The sequence below is a fragment of the Macaca mulatta genome, chromosome 1 (assembly GCF_049350105.2).
Source record: "Macaca mulatta isolate MMU2019108-1 chromosome 1, T2T-MMU8v2.0, whole genome shotgun sequence".
NCBI lineage: Eukaryota > Metazoa > Chordata > Mammalia > Primates > Cercopithecidae > Macaca > Macaca mulatta.
Genome location: NC_133406.1, coordinates 230,290,402 through 230,308,842, shown reverse-complemented (window position 1 = coordinate 230,308,842; position 18,441 = coordinate 230,290,402). Strand labels below are relative to the sequence as shown.

General features: G+C 48.3%; 2 protein-coding genes across 7 annotated transcripts in view; one reads left to right on the top strand and one right to left on the bottom strand.

Moving 5' to 3' along the window:
- Nucleotides 1-849: 849 nt before the first annotated feature.
- The window catches only part of DFFA (DNA fragmentation factor subunit alpha), a 43,072-nt gene continuing 25,480 nt past the window's right edge, over nucleotides 850-18,441 (bottom strand). Inside the window, exons 6-7 of one of the 3 annotated variants that reach the window (XM_077993350.1) lie at nucleotides 15,652-15,797; nucleotides 850-2,097 (exon numbers count right to left, since the gene is read on the bottom strand). In XM_077993350.1, coding sequence (XP_077849476.1) covers nucleotides 15,777-15,797 — 21 coding nt within the window. In that variant the 3' untranslated portion in view covers nucleotides 850-2,097; nucleotides 15,652-15,776. Of the gene's footprint in view, nucleotides 2,098-5,845; nucleotides 6,633-14,722; nucleotides 15,798-18,441 lie in introns of those variants that run through there. The other 2 variants (XM_077993345.1, XM_028844810.2) reach the window with 2 other exon arrangements.
- Nucleotides 1,385-14,642, top strand: CENPS (centromere protein S). 4 transcript variants are annotated; one of them, XM_077974614.1, is made up of 6 exons: nucleotides 1,385-1,544; nucleotides 2,168-2,427; nucleotides 4,817-4,940; nucleotides 5,622-5,655; nucleotides 11,604-11,670; nucleotides 14,096-14,642. In XM_077974614.1, exons 2-6 carry the CDS (start codon nucleotides 2,275-2,277, stop codon nucleotides 14,234-14,236), a joined length of 519 nt encoding a protein of 172 aa, XP_077830740.1. In that variant the 5' UTR covers nucleotides 1,385-1,544; nucleotides 2,168-2,274; the 3' UTR covers nucleotides 14,237-14,642. The 4 variants fall into 4 exon arrangements, with proteins under 4 accessions (XP_077830740.1, XP_028695855.1, XP_077830754.1 ...); XM_028840022.2 differs by lacking the exon at nucleotides 2,168-2,427 and having other exon boundaries at nucleotides 1,452-1,544; XM_077974630.1 differs by lacking the exon at nucleotides 1,385-1,544 and having other exon boundaries at nucleotides 1,909-2,386.

Below are 18,441 nucleotides of genomic sequence, written 5' to 3'. Positions count from 1 at the left end.
TGAAGTTTGGCCAGGTCCTGTGACTTGCTTGGGGTCACCAGGTTCGAGGGAGGGAGCTGGGCTCTGCAGCCACGGTGTGCTCTAGAGTGGGACTGCTCACCAACCAGCGCCCGGCCTGCTCTCCTGCTGCAGGCTTGGGCTCACCCTGGATGGTCTGCCCTGCCCAGCCCCACACTGCCCACTAGGGAAATTCATCAGAGGCCTCCTCTGCTTGGGCTGGAGGACTGTCCAGGTAGACTGGGATGCCCACAGGGAGCAGCGGACAGAGGCGAGAAATGCCTGTCATTTCCAGATGCCACCCACAGAGCAGGGGCAAAGGAAAGTCCTCAGAAGGCTGATTGCTCCAATCAGCTTTGATCTGGGGTTCAGCCCTCGGCAAGCTTAGGGAACTTGAGGGATGTCTATGAGAAAGGAAGACAGGAATGGCTTTATGAGATTTCCTTCCGTTCTAAAAGTAGCACCGCTCGTGACAAATGCAGAATACAGAAATATAAGCAATAAACAAAAAATAATGAAACAAAACAAAAACCTAGAAATACAGGCAGGGCATGGTGGCTCACACCTGTAATTCCAGCACTTTGGGAGGCTGAGGTGGGATGATTGTTTGAAGCCAGGAGTTTGATACCAGCCTGGGCAACAATAGTGAGACCTGGTCTCCACAAAAAATAGAAATTAGCCAGGTGCGCTGATGCGGGCTTGTGGTCCCAGCTACTTGGGAGGCTGGAGTGGGAGGATCACCTGAGCCCAGGAGGTGGAGGTTACAGTAAGCCTTGGTCGTGCCACTGCACTCCAGCCTGGGCGGCACAGCGAGACCCCTGCCTCTCAAAAAACAATGAAAACAAACCAAAATTGGGTTTGATGGTTTCACTTCATTGTTAACATAAAGGAAAAGCAGTAACCTTCGTGTCAGAATTATACTCCTGTCGATGGCAACAAGGCAGTTCCTGTTCCACTCGCTGAATGAGGTCACGGGGCGTTCATTCATTGTAGTCTGACTTTGTGACGCTATTGTTGGTGATAGAATGATAAAGTTGATGGTGGATTTTGCAAGATACACCTGAGGTACAGGTGCTTGGAGCTCTTGATAATGTGTACTGCGTTACATGATCTGTAAATCGTGGGCTATGCATCCTTTACACTAGACTGGAACACCTATGCACACACCTATGCACACGTGTGTTTCGCGGAGAGTGGTGCTCAGCGCTGTGCCAGGTGCTGAATTAGGCTCTGGGGTGCAGCAGTGACCTGGGTGGTCATGTCTCCGCCTCGCCCGGCCACCTCCGTTGAGAAACCTGAGCAGGGGGCTGGCTGGAGGCCGACGGCGGAGTTCTCTCAACGGAGCGCCGCCAGGGGGCGCGCGAGGCAGGGCGGAGCTGCGTACTTTGTCCGCCCGCGCAGCCCGTCGTTCGCGCCGCGGCGGGAATATCCGACCTGGCCGCGCACCACCGCCCCTTCTCGGACTTCCTGCATTTGCCCAGGTTCAGCACGCAATAATGGAGGAGGAGGCGGAGACCGAGGAGCAGCAGCGATTCTCTTACCAACAGGTACAGGAAAACGGTGGTCGGGCTGGGCTGGGGCAGGACGGCGTCGAGTTTCAGGACAGAAAAGGACACCGAAGCCCAAGTTGGCCTCTCATCGGGGCCCCCACGCCCCCGGCGTCCCCCGCGGCTGCTGCTGCGCCTGCGTCGGCTCAACTGCCGCGGGTGGTGCTGGGAAGCGGTTTCCGCGGCAACGCGGCTGGACCCTGGCCTGCGCGGGCTGGGGAGGAAGCGGTTTTAGGGGAGTGCGCGGGCTCCGGGGTCCAGCGGGGAGAGGCCACCTTCTGGCTTTGCGATGAAGCCTCGGTTTCCCCTTCTCAGATGGGGTTGTTGTGAGGGTGGAACGTCGGCATTAGAGACACTCGAGGTGACGCCCGTAGCGCGGTGCGCGGTTCCGGCAGGAGCTCTGGAACGCTGCTGGAGGGGTCGACCCCTCGTTACAGATGCAGGGACGCGGTGCGGACCAGTCAGGACCAGAGCTCGTCCTTAGATGTGGGTTCGAATCTCCGCCGCGCCAACTTGTGATCGTACCGACTCGGCCCAAATGCAATTTTCTTCTCTGCAAAATCGTCGTAAGAATAACCACCTGTTAGGGTAGCTGCAGGCATCCCATTCTTTCCTTTTATCAGCGCGGGGCATACTGGGCGGCAGAGGCTGAGAACCTTACTGTGCTGTGAAGAGGCGAAAAGCAAGACCCGGAGTGGCGACTTTAAAGACGAATTGAAGAAACGCGGGAATGAGCTCCAGACGCGGGAGTTTCCTCTCTACAAAGTTACATTGTAGCAGCTGTCTACCCTGTCCCTTGTATTTTGAGAAGTTCAAACCTTCAGAAAAGTTGCAAGAACATGGTACAGAACGCCTAGATGCCCGTCACCTCGATTCACCACTAGTTAGCATTTTGCTCTGTTTGCTCTCTTGCTTTTTTTCCTCCCTGATTGGAGAATTAATTGCAGATATTTTGACAGTTCGCCTTTAGATTTTAATTCTTTAGTACACATCTCCCAAAAACAAGGCATTGGTTGGGCGCGGTGGCTCACTCCTGTAATCCCAGAACTTTGGGAGGCCGAGGTGGGCAGATCACTTGAGGTCAGGAGTTCGAGACCAGACTGGCCAACATGGAAACCGCCTCTCAACTAAAAGTACAAAAATTAGACGAGTGTGGTGGTGGGCGCCTGTAATCGCAGCTGCTTGGGATGTTGAGGCAGGGGAATTGCTTGAACCCGGGAGGCGGAGGTTTCGGTGAGCCGAGATCGCACCTTTGCACTCTAGCCTGGGTAACAGAGCGAGACTCCATCTCAAAAAAAAAGAAAAAAAAAGAACAAGGCATTCTCCTACATCATCTCCATAAATTATCCCACTCAGGAAGTTTAATATTGATGAAACGCTGTTGAACGTGCAATCCATGGTCACGTGCCCCCACTTGTCCTAAAGATGTTTCTTTTAACTGTCTTTTTTCCTTCAGGATTCCGTTAAGGATGGCGCGTTCCATTTACTCATCTTGTCTCTTTGGTCCTGCCTGCCCTGTTTTTTTTTTTTTTTTTTTGAAACAGAGTTTTCGCTCTTGTCCAGGCTGGAGCGTAGTGGCTCCATCTCAGCTCACTGCAACCTCCGCTTCCCGGATTCAGGAGGTTCTCCTGCCTCGTGAGCAGCTGGGATTACAGGCGCCCACCACCACGCCCAGCTGATTTTGTGTGTTTAGTAGAGACGAGGTTTCACCATGTTGGCCAGGCTGGTTTTGAACTCCTGACCTCAAGTGATCTGTCCGCCTCGGCCTCCCAAAGTGCTGGGATTCCAGGTGTGAACCACTGTGCCGGGCCTGTTCTTAGTCCCCAGAACACAGCCTGGCTCTCAACAGAGGAACAAATGCTTACTGATGAAATGAAACTGCAAAGATGGGCTGAGAAATTTGCCCCGCAGCTGTGATTAACCTGTAGAAGATTTCCCCCTATTCATGTAACCAACTGTTCTTGGCACTTGGTAGGCAGCAGTGAACAAAATTGACAGGGTCCTGCCCTTGAGGAGTTTAGTGATTTAGACTCTAAATGCAGTGATGCCCCCAGCCCAGCCAGGGGGAACGGAGGAGGAGGAAGGTCTGAGAAAAATTCCTGGAGCCAGGAGCATTCAGAAGAATTCATGTCCTGTACCCTGACGCCCACCCATAAGTAAAAAAGATGATGTTGAGCTGGGCAGGGTGGTGTGGGCCTGTAGTCCCAGCTACTCAGGAGACTGAGGCAGAAGGTTCACTTGAGCCTGGGAGTTGGAGGCTGTAGTGTGCAGTGACCACACCTGTGATCTTCATGCCTCCCAGGTCGATGGCACTTTGGCTTCTCCTACCAGAGGCCTCAGCTTACCTAGCCTTGTGAGGTCTGAAATTCAGGAAGGTAGATGCCCTCCTTATCTGCCTGACCTCTATCCTGAGGTCCTGGACTTGCGTTTTTGGCAGTTCCTCCTCCTCTTGCCTATGCGTTGAACACTTGCTGGTAGATTTTGTGCCCTCGTGGGTTCAGCTGTCATCATGTGCAGCTCAGCTCTGTCTCTGGCCCTGAGGCAGAGTACCCACACCTGGGCTCAACGGAACTCTGTCGACACGTGGGCGAGACCGTGCTTAGGTTGTCTTGCGCTTGAGGCTCATCCTCCCCTCGGTAATTTTCTGCAAGCGGCAGAGAGATCTTTTTCAGAACCGACAAGGGTTGCCAGGGAGCAGTGAGGCCCCGTAGAGGTAGCCTCCCAATCCTCTGAGTCGAGAGGGCTGGGTGTGCCCTCTTGAGCCTTTCCCGTGTTGTACTTTTGTCCTCTGTGACATGCAGGCCTGGGGCTGCCAGGGGCTTGCAGCAGAGGGATGGGATCCTTCTGTATTTACTTGATTAACCACAGTAAGGGCAAAGTTCCCTGCCTGGTTTTTCATTGTCTCCCAAACACCTAGCATATGCCTTTGCTCAGGCACATGTCCAAACTCCGCAGATAGTTTGGAATAAGGGAGTAAAACCCCGCGGGGCCTTGGCAGGCACGAGTCTGATCTGTCTCCCCACTGACTTGCCATCCAATTCCTTATCTACCTGACGTAAATCATAACCATTAACAAGGAAGTAATGTTTCTACAAGTCACACTCCAGTGGGCCTCATTCACTGATTAGTACACTTGAAAAGCCACCCAGCCATTATGGAAAGCTCCGAAGGAATTGGGCTGAGCAGACCCTCTCCTTGGTCTTAATTTTTTAAGCCGTGAAAAGCTCTTATTTGCAACCTTACCCATGAAATATTTCGATTTTTTTCCCCAGAGGCTAAAGGCAGCAGTTCACTACACTGTGGGCTGTCTTTGCGAGGAAGTTGCATTGGACAAAGAGATGCAGTTCAGCAAACAAACCATTGCGGCCATTTCGGAGCTGACTTTCCGACAGTGCGGTATGAAGCTTCGGCCTCCCTAGCCATGTCTGTAAACCCCAAAGGTTGATTTCACCTGGGAGCAGTACGTGGGTGGGAGCTGTGGGGAGTCTGACCAGCAGACCGAGATATCATCATCATCATGTGTTCTTCATGAAACACTGCTCTTTTTGGCTGCGAGTTGTGGATATTTTATGGGAAGAACTATTTTTTTCCTATTACACTAACACTGGGGCATTAACGCCTTTATTTTATTGTTTTAAACTGCCCTGACGGCTGGAACATTAGACATCACATTTTTTGTTTCAGTGTTTTATAACATTTTTATATTACCCATAGTTTCTTTGACAGCTGAGCTTTAGCGTTGGTATTTGCTTGACTTCAGAGGGAAAACGAAAGACCTCACAAGCCTTGACTGTAGCAGAAGTTAAAGGATAGTTTCTAGAAACCAAAGGCATAGTCACAATTAATGGAAGACTTGCCATGAAGGGTGGAGGGCTCTGGGAAGGACAAGGAGGTCATCATGAATAAAAAAAGCCAAAGGCTCTTAGGGAATGGCGGGGCTCCTGGAAGCGCCTCCTTTCACCTTTAAGAGGGTTTGTTGTATTAGTCACTGTACTGGCTGTAAAAATCAAGGCTTCACTTTTCCTGCTTCTGAAATTAGATGGGAGGGTGCCTAAAGTGTGTGTCTTTCTCTTTCAGAAAATTTTGCCAAAGACCTTGAGATGTTTGCAAGGTGGGTAGAGAACTTGGTTATCCGACGCTGCGTCTGTGCAGCTCTTTGGGGCCTCTCCATCTGGTGGGTTATTTCAGGAGAGCTTTAGCTATTCAGTTTGCCGTGTGTTTTGTGGAGGCTTGTCTCTAATCATGGTTCTGCAAGAACATGACGCCTGCCTCAATCACGGTGATTCAGACTTATTTGAACATTTTTTGAAGTTTTCCGAGTATTTTTAATTAAAGAACCCAAGTTATTCAGTTCCAAGTTAAAAAGGTGTGAATGCCGTCTCCAGGACCCTGAATGGCAGTGCCTGTGTTAAAAGCCATGTCTTCGGGTGGTTTGATTGCTCAGGGTTTGAGAACATGGTGCCCGGGGGCGGCTGCCCCTCTGCGGAGGGAGCTGCCGCATGTCCGCGGTGGTAATTGCTTGCAGGTGTACACAGAATGGCAGGCAGGGCTTTTCATTTGCCGCATTTGTTCTGAGTAAGACGCACTCCTTGGAAAGAGGGTGACTTGCTTTCAGCTGCTAAAGCCTCAGCTTTTACAGATGATTTATGTTCAGCTCTTCAATTAGTACCGCAGGTAATTGAAAACAATTGCACCAAATTGCTTTTATGAAACAGTTTGAATGACTGAAGGCCTGAAAGGGCGAAAGCTTTCTAATTTGCCACCACTTGGATTCGGTGCCAGCCTCTCCCACACCCTTTACTTTTCACCTTGCTCCTGTTAGCTCTTTGTTTCTCGGATACCTGTTTTGAATGAATTAAAGCAGTGGGTTCTCGGAGGGCAAGCTCTCAATCTGTCCTATTCCTGTGGCTATTCGTCCCTGAAAACCGCTTAGCATCTTCAGCTTGACCAAAAGGGATAAGATAGTATGAAGGGATACCGGTAGCTCATGTGGCTTAGTCATTGCTGATTCAGGCGGGAGTCCCTTATGTGTGGCCCTCCTCCCCGGTGAAAGATATTTATCACCTTTACTTGTTATTTCTTTGTTAGCTGTGGGGAAAAAAAAAACAATGAACGTTTAAAATACTTAAAAATAATAAATATATATATTAGAGATTCAGGGTCTTGGTATGTTGCCCAGGCTGGTCTTGAACTCCTGGACTCAAGCAATCCTGCCTTGGGCTCCCAGAGTGGCTGGGATTATAGGTGTGAGCCACCATGCTCAGCCTGAAAATACTTCTGTAAAAATTCTATTAAAAAAATTAATAGAAAGAGTATGGTAACACATTAGGCTTTCAGATATTCTGTGTTTTTTAAAAAGTACATAAAAGGTAGATTTTATTTTATTTTATTTTATTTTATTTTATTTTTTTGAGACAGCGTCTCGCTGTGTCGCCCAGGCTGGAGCGCAGTGGCCGGATCTCAGCTCACTGCAAGCTCCGCCTCCCGGGTTCACGCCATTCTCCTGCCTCAGCCTCCCGAGTAGCTGGGACTGCAGGCGCCCGCCACCTCCCACGGCTAGTTTTTTGTATTTTTTAGTAGAGACGGGGTTTCACCGTGTTAGCCAGGATGGTCTTGATCTCCTGACCTCGTGATCCGCCCATCTCGGCCTCCCAAAGTGCTGGGATTACAGGCTTGAGCCACCGCGCCCGGCCTTATTTTATTTTTTTGAGACAGAGTCTCACTCTGTCGCCCAGGCTGGAGTGCAGTGGTGCAATCTTGGCTCACTGCAACCTCTGCCTCCTGGGTTCAAGTGATTCTCCTGCCTCAGCCGCCCAAGTAGCTGGGATTACGGGCATGTGCCACCACACCTGGCTAATTTTTGTATTTTTAGTAGAGATGGGGTTTTACCATGTTGGTCAGGCTGGTCTTGAACTCCGGATCTCAAGTGATCTGCCCACCTCAGTCTCCCAAAGTGCTAGAATTACAGGCGTGAGCCACTGTGCCAGGTAAACGGTTGATTTTCTTTTGCTGGGTACTGGCGGGGAAAGGAGTACGTGCGTGTGTGTGTGTGTGTGTGTGTGTGGGTGTGTGTGTGTGTGGAGACCATAAGCTCCATAAGGAAGGACAACATCTTTTACATAAAAGTGTTCGTGGAGGCCAAGTGCAGTGGCTCACGCCTGTAATCCTAGCACTTTGGGAGGCTGAGGCGGGTGGATCACCTGAGCTCAGGAGTTCGAGACTAGCCTGGGCAACAGGGTGAAACCCCATCTTCTAAAATAAAATTTAAAAAAATTAGCCAGGCATGGCAGTGTGCGCCTGTAGTCTCAGCTACTCAGGAGGTTGAGGCAGGAGAATTGCTTGAACCAGGGAGGTGGAGGTTGCAGTGAGCCGAGATTGTGCCACTGCACTCCAGCCTGGGTGACAGCGAGTCTCCATCTCTTTAAAAAAATAGAGTTTGTGGAAAGGCTGCCTCTGAGAACTGAGTGAGTCCAGAGTCCAGTGATGAGGCTCCAGGAACCTGGGGTGCAGCCAGAGGCAGGGAAGCACCCCCTCTTCTTGGCACAACCCACAACTACAGGTTTTCTTTGAAGACTCATCCTTTGTGTGAATTCCAGTTTGCTTTCATACAAAAAAGCATTGTTTTAAAGTTGATCACTGAATGAAATTGATTCTCCTGGAAGGCCAACTTTGGTTATCTTGTGGATTTGAGTTGTCCCTGTCACACTTTCTCTACTCCCAAGACTATTGTTACCCCAGTTTGAGAAAGATGGACTGTTTCAAGTCAACAGTATGTTACATAGCCTCTCTAGGCTAGCCTGGGAACCTAATGAGTATTTGTAACATTGTTTCATTAAGACAAATTTGTTTTTTCTTTTCTTTCTTTTTTTTTTTTTTTCCTTGAGACAAGATCTCTCTGTTACCCAGGCCAGAGGGCAGTGGCAGGATCATAGCTCACTGCAACCTAGAGCTCCTGGGTTCCAGTGATGCTGCCACCTTGGGCTTCCAGAGTGTTGGTATTACAGGCATGAGCTGAGCCACTGTGCCTGGCATCTTTTTTCTTTTTGGTGAACTTGTTATGAGAAGTTTCTGTGAGAATACACATTTAAATTCTTTTTTCTTTTTCTTTTTTTCTTTTTCTTCTTTTTTGGAGCATTGGAGCAAGAGGGAGACTTGAGAACAGGGGCTGGATTTTTTTTTTTTTTTTTTGAGATGGAGTCTCGCTGTGTCGCCCAGGCTGGATTGCCATGGCGCGATCTCAGCTCACTGCAACCTCTGCCTCCTGGGTTCAAGGCATTCTCCTGCCTCAGCCTCCCAAGTAGCTGGGATTACAGGTGCACAGCACTACGCCCGGCTAATTTTTGTGTTTTTAGTAAAGACAGGGTTTCACCATGTTGGCCAGGTTGGTCTCAAACTCCTGACCTCAGGTGATCCACCCACCTCGGCCTCCCAAAGTGCTGGGATTACTGGCATGAGCCACTGTGCCTGGCCAATTTTTTTTTTTTTTTTAGACAGAGTCTCTCTCTGTCGCCCATGCTGGAGAGCAGCAGCTCAATCTCGGCTCACTGCAGCTTCTGCCTCGTGGGTTCAAGCGATTCTCCTGCCTCAGCCTCCCGAGTAGCTGGGACTACAGGCACACGCCACCACTCCCGCTAATTTTTGTGTTTTTAATAGAGATGGGGGTTTCACCATGTTGGCCAGGCTGGTCTCGAGCTCCTGACCTCAGGTGATCCACCTGCCTCAGCCTCCCAAAGTGCTGGGATTACAGGTGTGATCCACCATGCCTGGCCAGAGAATACACAATTAAATTCTAAATCAATTCACTGGCAGACTTTGGAAAGCAACTGCCAATCTGAGTTGTTAATTTTTTTTTTTTTTTTTGAGATGGAGTCGCACTCTGTCATCCAGGCTGGAGTGCGGTGGTGTGATCTCAGCTCACTGCAGCTTCCGTCTCCTGGGTTCAAGCGATGCTCCTGCCTCAGCCTCCCAAGTAGCTGGATTACAGGTGCCCGCCACCACACCCGGCTAATATTTGTCTTTGTAGTAGAGACGGGGTTTCACTGTGTCGGCCAGGCTGGCCTCAAACTCCTGACCTCAAATGATCCACCCACCTCGGCTTCCCAAAGCTATGGGATTATAGACATGAGCCACCACACCTGGCCTGAGTTGTGAATTTATTTAGCTTTGAAATCTGTAGTCTCCTAGTATTGTTAAACATTTTGAAGAAGATAGATATTCTATAGGAAATACATTCTGGGAACTTTTGGGAATCGTCTTTAAGGCCTGTGTTACAAAGCATATTATATGAAAAATTGCTTTTTATTTTCCCTAGCTAGAGTAATTTTCTGGAGTAATTTTCTGGAGTTGGAGGTTTGACTTAGGAGAGTCTACGATATGCAGTGGCTGGCAGAGGATGCCCTGCCCCTTCCATCAAGGGCCTTAGTGCAGAGATACCGGAGGCAAAGCTGAAGTGGCAGAGAGGACTGAGATCATTGTTTCCTAAAACTTTCTTGTCAACAGATAAGTTCGCTCTGTAAATGGTTCATTGTGCTTATTCCTTTTACTGTACTTTAAGAAGAATGTAAATCCAGACAGAGCAGCCTGGTTGTGAGGTTGAGACTGGGCCACCTTGTCCACGCACACTTAATATTCTCCACCCAGACAGAACATCTGTGTTCTGGCCTCATTCTTTGTGGCTGCTCTTAGGTCACCTCTGTCTTTTTTCTCTCCTGCGTGGTCCTTGCAGGTTGCTAATTAGAAAATTATCTCTTGAAGTGGGTATTATTATCTCATGACAAGCAGATACTATCAATCACGATGAGATGACGTGATATTTGTATATTTAGCAGAATGTTAAGGATTAATTTGGCCAAATTATGGAGAATAATTTCTGTGTGAATTTATCTTTTAACTCAGCAGTTGTTCACTGAGGACTCACCATGTGTGCTGGCTGCTTTGCTAGTTATTAAGGATGCAAAGATTCTTATTTATTCCTGCTTACAAAGTACCTGTGTATTTTGTGGGAAAGTTAGAAATGGAAAGAAAGAGTGTAATCAGAGTAATATATTATTGAATAGAGCTTATTATCTCAAATTACCTTTCCTAGCAAAGATAATACGACTAGAATGAGAATTTGAGTCCAACTTGTGAGCAAGAAGCAGACTCCAGTTTAAAGGATGTTCTTTGTGGCTGGGCACGGTGACTCACGCCTGTAATCCTAGCACTTTGGGAGGCCGAGGCAGCTGGATCATGAGGTCAGGAGTTCGAGACCAGCCTGGCCAAGATGGTGAAACCCCGTCTCTACTAAAAATACAAAAAAATTAGTGGGGCATGGTGGGGGCGCCTGTAATCCCAGCTACACAGAAGGCTGAGGCAGAGAATTGCTTGAACCCGGGAGGTGGAGGTTGCAGTGAGCCAAGATTGTGCCACTGCACTCCAGTCTGTGTGAGAGAATGAGACTCCGTCTCAAAAAAAAAAAAAAAAAAAAAAAAGAGGATGTTCTTTGTTCTGCCTGTGTTATTGTGGAGGGAGGGAATGCATTAACTGCCTGTTGGGAACGGGGCGTTAGGAGGCGTCTGCATATGCTTTTTCCTGTGAGTTAGCCCTTGGAGAACGTCAGAATCTTGACCTAAGTAAAGCCATCCTTTGTGGAGGTTCTCTTTGTTCTTCTATTTAGTGTCTATTTAAGCAGGTACCCTCTGTATCGTGAGGCTCATTTTCTCTGCACTAGAGTTGTACACTGACCTTCTTGATTTTTCTGTGGCCTTAGCTGTGACCAAGGAAGCCAGGTTTGGAAGGACTCTAAGCCCCGAGCCTCCTGTCTGTGTTTGTACTCTTCAGGTACCCTTGGCCCTAAGCAGAGGTGGAGAGATGGCCTTTGCTTTCTCCATCTCTTTACTTAATTGGGGTCTTGGGAACTTCACACATTTTTGTGTCACTTTTGCTTAATGCCCTTTATCTAAAAGGATGGGCTACTTAGAGATCCCTGCTCTTTTGAAGTCTGACCCTGAACTTCTGTGTTTCATCAAAACTTTAAATAATACCAAACATTTTGGTGACTTGCTTCTGCCCTTTCTGCAGACATGCGAAAAGAACCACAATTAACACTGAAGATGTGAAGCTCTTAGCCAGGAGGAGTAATTCACTGGTGAGAGATGAATTTCTTTCCTCACTTCCCTTTCCCATTGGAATACATTATTCCCAATCAATCACTTGAAGCCGTGAAGTTATTCCCCAGGGCACCTTGCATTAGAAACTAGAGGTGGCTGAACCATTCAGACTTACCTGTAATTTACAGTCTTGCTTTCATTATGATGGATCTTGCTAAGCCAATTTGAAATTTTCTAATCAGCACTCTCTGGTTTTTATAATTTGCCTTTTTTTGTAATACCTCAAAACTTTGGTCCCATGTTTCATTTACAACATGATGTCAGAGACTGGTCACAGGCTAATCTGTAGGGATAGTTTTACGGTGTTCACAGTTCTCCAAATGGGCCAGGTATAGAAGGAGTTTCTGTGTGGCTGGATATGCAGGAAAAAGCACGTTTTCCATCTTTTTAAGTCTAGAAATCATTTTGACCAAGCCTCCGTTGTTCAGGTGAAGACTCAGCGATGCTCTGGTCATCCCAAGCTAGTGGCTTTGGCCAGTGGCAGAGCCAGCACGCCGGGGAGATTTCCTGACTGAGTCTAATGCTAGACATTGAAGCACTGTGGCTGTCGTAGAATGTGGGCCCCACAAGAGCAGGGGCTTTTGTCTCTCTGTTCTCTCTCCATCTGTGTTGCCTAGAACAGTCCTGGCACACAGGAGCAGCTCAATACATAGTTGTTGAATGAATGAATTTGTATAGCAGTTGATAGGGGCTTTTCCAGATACTATTTTACATATATTATCTAATGCTCACAACTTTTTTTTCTTTTTTTTTTTTGATGGAGTCTCACTCTGTCATCCAGGCTGGAGTGCGGTGGTATGATCTCAGCTCACTGCAACCTTCACCTCCCGGGTTCAAGCAGTTCCCTGCCTCAGCCCCTCGAGTAGCTGGGATTACAGGCTCCCACCACCACGCCCGGCTAATTTTTGTATTTTTAGTAGAGATGGAGTTTCACCATATTGTCCAGGCTGGTCTTGAACTCCTGACCTCGTGATCCACCCACCTCAGCCTCCCAAAGTGCTGGGATTACAGGCGTGAGCCACCGCGCCCGGCACTTTTTATTTTTTATTTGTAATTGGAGACATGCGATCTCTGTGTTGCCAGGCTGGTCTTGAACTCCTGGGCTCAAGCAGTCTTCCCGCCTTGGTTTCCCAAAATGCCGGGATTCCAGGTGTGTGCCACATTTTTTTTTTTTTTTGACAGGGTCTCACTTTGTCACCCAGGCCGAGTGCAGTGGCGCAATCATTGCTCATTGCAGTCCCTGTCTCCTGGGCTCCAGTGATCCTTCCACCTTAGCTTCTCAAGCAGCTGGGACTACAGGTGCATGCCACCACACCGACTAATTTTTGTATTTTTTGTGGAGATGGGATTTCACCATATTGCCTGGGCTGGTCTCAAACTCCTGGGCTCAAATGATCTGCCTGCCCTGGCCTCCCAAAGTGCTGGGATTACAGGCATGAGCCACTGCACCCAGCCACAACTCTTTTTTTTTTTTTTTTTTTTTTGAGATGGAGTCTCGCTCTGTCCCCCAGGCTAGAGTGCACTGGCGTGATCTCGGCTGACTGCAAGCTCCGCCTCCCAGGTTCACGCCATTCTCCTGCCTTAGCCTCCTGAGTAGCTGGGACTACAGGCGCCTGCCACTGTGCCCAGCTAATTTTTTGTATTTTTAGTAGAGACGGGGTTTCACCGTGGTCTCGATCTCCTGACCTTGTGATCCGCCTGCCTCGGCCTCCCAAAGTGCTGGGATTACAGGCGTGAGCCACCGCGCCCGGCCGCCACAACTCTTACTAACACAACTTACTGGCTAGGTGCAGTGGCTCATGCCAATAATCCCAGAACTTTGGGAGGCCAAGGCAGGAGGATTGCTTGAGCGTAGGAGTTTGAGACCAGCCTGGCCACATAGTGAGATCCTCATATCTACAAAAATTTTTTAAAAAAGAAGAAAAGGCCGGGTCGTGGTGGCTCATGCTTGTAATCCCAACACTTTGGGAGGCCGAGGCGGGCGGATCACAAGGTCAGGAGATCGAGACCATCCTGGCTAACACGGTGAAACTCTGTCTCTACTAAAAATACACAAAAAAATTAGCCAGGCGTGGTGGCGGGCGCCTGTACTCCCAGCTACTCAGGAGGCTGAGGCAGGAGAGTGGTGTGAACCCGGGAGGTGGAGCCTGCAGTGAGCCAAGATCGCGCCACTGCACTCCAACCTGGATGACAGAGCAAGACTCTGTCTCGAAAAAAAAAAAAAAGAAGAAGAAAAAAATTGAAGCTGCATTTAATTCTAAGAAATGTAACCCAGGCTTTGGCTTTTCTACCCAAATTCTTTGAGTCAGAGGTGGTTGTGGAAGGTTTAGTTTTCTTTGTTTATTTGTTTAGGTTTATAAAATGGTTACAGCCAGATATAAATACAGATTTTTTTTTTTATAGCTAAAATACATCACAGACAAAAGTGAAGAGATTGCTCAGATTAACCTAGAACGAAAAGCACAGAAGAAAAAGAAGTCAGAGGATGGAGGCAAAAATTCAAGGGAGCCAGCAGAGGCTGGAGTGGTGGAAAGTGAGAATTAAAGCCCCTCGCCGCCTGGAAAATGCAATGCAGTCTTCTACAGGTAGAGCCGCCTAGAAATGCGCATGGCCGCCAAGGAGACTTCGAAGGGTTAGAGACTAAAAATACATAAATAAAAAGACTAGGCTAGGGGGCTTTTTGTGCTGAATTCTCCACATTGTTAACTGCAAAAGCTAGTTTTAGAGAATGGGAAAGTCTTAAGCAAAATACTCCCAGATCTCATTCCAGAACATAAAAATGGTGTGTGCTTGAATGGTATATATTAGAAATTACATCTATTGTAATTAAAATTGTGTGCGCAGTTAAACATGGTTGACTTTTTCAAGCAAAAATCAGTTCATCTTTTGATGTAATTTTGTAGGCTAAATGACAATCTCTGAAAGATGAATAAAGTTATATTTATTTAGCTTTTCTGGTTACTAATGTTGTTTTTAAACATAGGCCGCCTTTGGTCACCAGGTAAAAGGGCATATGTTTGGGAATGGCCCTTTTTACTTTTTTGTTTTTGGAGAAGGAGTCTTTTTTTTTTTTTTTTCTTTTTTGAGATGGAGTCTTGCTGTGTCGCCCAGGCTGGAGTGCAGTGGCGCGATCTCGGCTCACTGCAAGCTCCGCCTCCCAGGTTCACGCCATCCTCCTGCCTCAGCCTCCTGAGTAGCTGGGACTACAGGCGCCCGCCACCGCGCCCGGCTAATTTTTTGTATTTTTAGTAGAGACGGGGTTTCACCATGGTCTCGATCTCCTGACCTTGTGATCCGCCCGCCTCGTCCTCCCAAAGTGCTGGGATTACAGGCGTGAGCCTCCGCGCCCGGCTGGAGAAGGAGTCTTGCTCCGTTACCCAGGCTGGAGTGCAGTAGCACGATCTCACCTCACTGCAACCTCTGCCTCCCGGGTTCAAGCAGTTCTCTGCCTCAGCTTCCTGAGTAGCTGGAATTATGGGTGCATGCCACCATGCCTGGCTAATGTTTGTAGTTTTAGTAGAGACGGGGTTTCACCATCTTGGCCAGGCTGGTCTTCAACTCCTGACCTTGTGATCCACCCACCTTGGCCTCCCAAAGTGCTGGAATTGCAGATGTGAGCCACTGTGCCCAGCCTTTTAATTTTTTTTATATATTATTTTTGTGTGTGTGAGACACAGTCTTGCTCTGTTGCCAGGCTAGAGTGCAATGGTGTGATCTCAGCTCACTGCAACCTCCACCTCCCAGTTTCCCAAGTAGCTGGGACTACAGGCATGCGCCACCATACCCAGCTAATTTGTGTGTGTGTTGTGTGTGTTTTGTTTTTTCTCATGCCTTTGGGTTTCTTAGAGGTCCAGGCACGCCTTTCCCTTTACCCTTTGGCAATGTGGTGAAGAGAAGGGGCAGGGGTTTGTGGAGCCCTTTCTGTGTGCCAGGCACCCACTGGGTACTCCATGTATTACCTCGCTGGTCTCCACAACTTGATCGGCGTAGATCTGATTCTTCACCTTCTCCCGATGAGCAAATGGAAGTTTGATGAGGTTCACCAGCTGCCCAGGGTCACCCGGCCACAGGCAGGAGACAGTGTTCACATTTGGGGCCGCTCACTCTAGAATGGGTGAGAGAAAAGGGCATTCATTTGGAGTAGAATTTATACCATCTGTGCCCAAATAGGATCAGCAAAAGATGCCCCAAAGCTACCCTGACTCTCCAAGGGAGGTGCTAAGCTATGGCCGTAGTAGGGCGCCAAGTTCATACTTTGTGGTTTCGGGTCTGCAAATGGCTCAGCACTTGTTCTCATGTTAATTATAATATCTGTGTGTCATATCAGTGAATGAAAAGTGAATCATAAAGCCTGCCTTCCTAGTACGGTCAGCCAAAGACCTGTATGTTAGCAGTTTCATTTTCGGATAAGCACTCTTTGAACTCCTTATTGGCCAGGTGCAGTGGCTTGTGTCTGTAGTCCCAGCAACTTGGAAGGCTGAGGCAGGAGATTCACTTAAGTCTGGGAGTTTGAGACCAGCCCGGGCAGCACAGTGAGACCCCATCTCTAAAAAAAAATAAAAAATAAGTTAGTTAGGCATGGTGATGCCTGCCTGTAGACCCAGCCAGCTACTCAAGAGGCTGAGGCAGACGGTTGCTTGATCCCGGGAGTTGAAGGCATTAGTGAAGTGACTGTGCTACTGCACTGCAGCCTGGTGCACTGGGGTGACAGAACAAGACCCCAACTCTAAAAAATAAATTCGGGAGGCTGAGACAGGAGAATCGCTTGAACCCAGGAGGTGGAGGCTGCAGTGAGCCGAGATTGTGCCACAGTACTCCAGCCTGGGCGAGAGTGAGACTCAGTCTCAAAATAAAATAAATTTAAAACTCATCAAGAAGAGTTTAGGGAATAGATACTATAGACTTTCCAAAGGTTGAAAGATCTGGGTTGGCGTCTTAGGTTTGCAACCCTAGTAGCTGTATAACTTTCAGAGACTTTGTGCTTTTTTTTTTTTTTTCCATTGAGACAGGGTCTCTGTCACCCAGACTGGAATGCAGTGGCACGATCATGACTCACTGCAGCCTCAACCTCCCAGGCTTAAGCGATCCTCCTGCCTCAGCCTCCTGAGTAGCTGGGACTACTGTGTGCTACCATGTGCTACCATGCCCGGCTAATTTTTTAGTTTTTTTTTTTTTGTAGAGATAGGGTCTCAGAATGTTGCCCAGGCTGGTCTCAAACTCCTGGGCTGGACTCAAGTGATCCTCCTGCCTCAGCCTCCCAAAGTGCTGAGATTATAGGCATGAGTCTCTGCACCTGGCCTTTTCTTTTCTGAGATGGGCTCTTGCTCTGTACAGTGGCGAGATCACAGCTCACTGCAGCTGTGAATTCCTGGGCTCAGTCAATCCTCCTGCCTCAGCCTCCCAAGTGCCTGAGACTGCAGGTGTGTGTTACCACACCGGGCTGAGTTTTTCTTTTTTCTTTTTTGTCATAAAGTCTCATTCTATCACCCATGCTGTAGTGCAGTGGTACAATCTTGGCTCACTGCAGCCTTGACCTCCTATGCTCAGATGATCCTCCTACCTCAGCCCCCCAAGTAGCTGGGACCACGGGTGTGCGTCTCCACGTCCAGCTAATTTCTGTAGAGATGGGGTTTTGCCATGTTGCCCAGGCTGGTCTTGAACTCCTGGGCTCAAGCAATCCTCCCGCCTCAGCCTCCCAAGTAGTCAGGACTACAGGTGTGCATTGCCATGCCTTGCTAAATTTTGTTTTTTGGTGGAGATGGGGTCTTGCTATGTTGCCCAGTCTGGTCTTGAACTCCTGGGCTTAAGTGATCCTCTCATCTCCACCTCCCAAAGTTTGCCACCTTCTTGAAACAGTCATCAGTTCTCATGACGTCTTCCCCAATTTGCAGCACATTCCCCTTCTTTGCACACTTCTTATCGCACTGAAAAATGTCCTTGTCTTTCATTTGTGTCCATGTATCCTATTTCTTTTAGGCTGCAACACCTCTGTCGGGGTGTGGGTGGCATGGGTCCCTTGTGGTATTGCAAGTTCCATGCTGGGTGCTCAGAATGTTTAATGAGCTCATGGAATAAAATTGGCACACTAGACTAACGATATAGGAAGTTGGTGAGGTCGGGTGTGGTGGCCTCATGCCTGTAATCCCAGCACTTTGGGAGGCTGAGATGGGTGGATCACTTGAGTTCAGAAGTTTGAGACCAGCATGGCCAACATGGTGAAATCTCTATTAAAAATACTAAAAATACAAAAATTAGCTGGGTGTGGTGGCTCGTGCCTGTAATCCCAGCTACTCAGGAGGCTGAGACAGGAGAATCCCTTGAACCTGGGAGGTGGAGGTTGCAGTGAGCTGAAGTTGTGCCACTGCACTCCAGCCTGGGTGACAGAGCGAGACTCTGTCTCAAAAACAAAAAGAAGCTGGCTGAACTGCTGTGAATGTCTCATCTGCAAGTATAACTCGATTTTTAGTGTCATTTATAGGAATTTTGGTACAGAAATAACAGATGAAGCAACATACGACATATAAGTCTCTGGCCAGCAGGCCATGCTGATCTTACCTAGGATTTTAACATAAGCAAAAAGACTGTGACAAATTCAAGATTGAGATTTCCCCCGTGAAGGTGTAAACCAGGACTCTGGAAAACTGAAAACAAATATGTTCACTTCTAGAAAGTGCCATCAGTTTTGGGTTGTGTTACTTCAATTTACAGCCTTGCTTTGGATGTTGGTCATCTCTAGTAGGTTTGGGTGG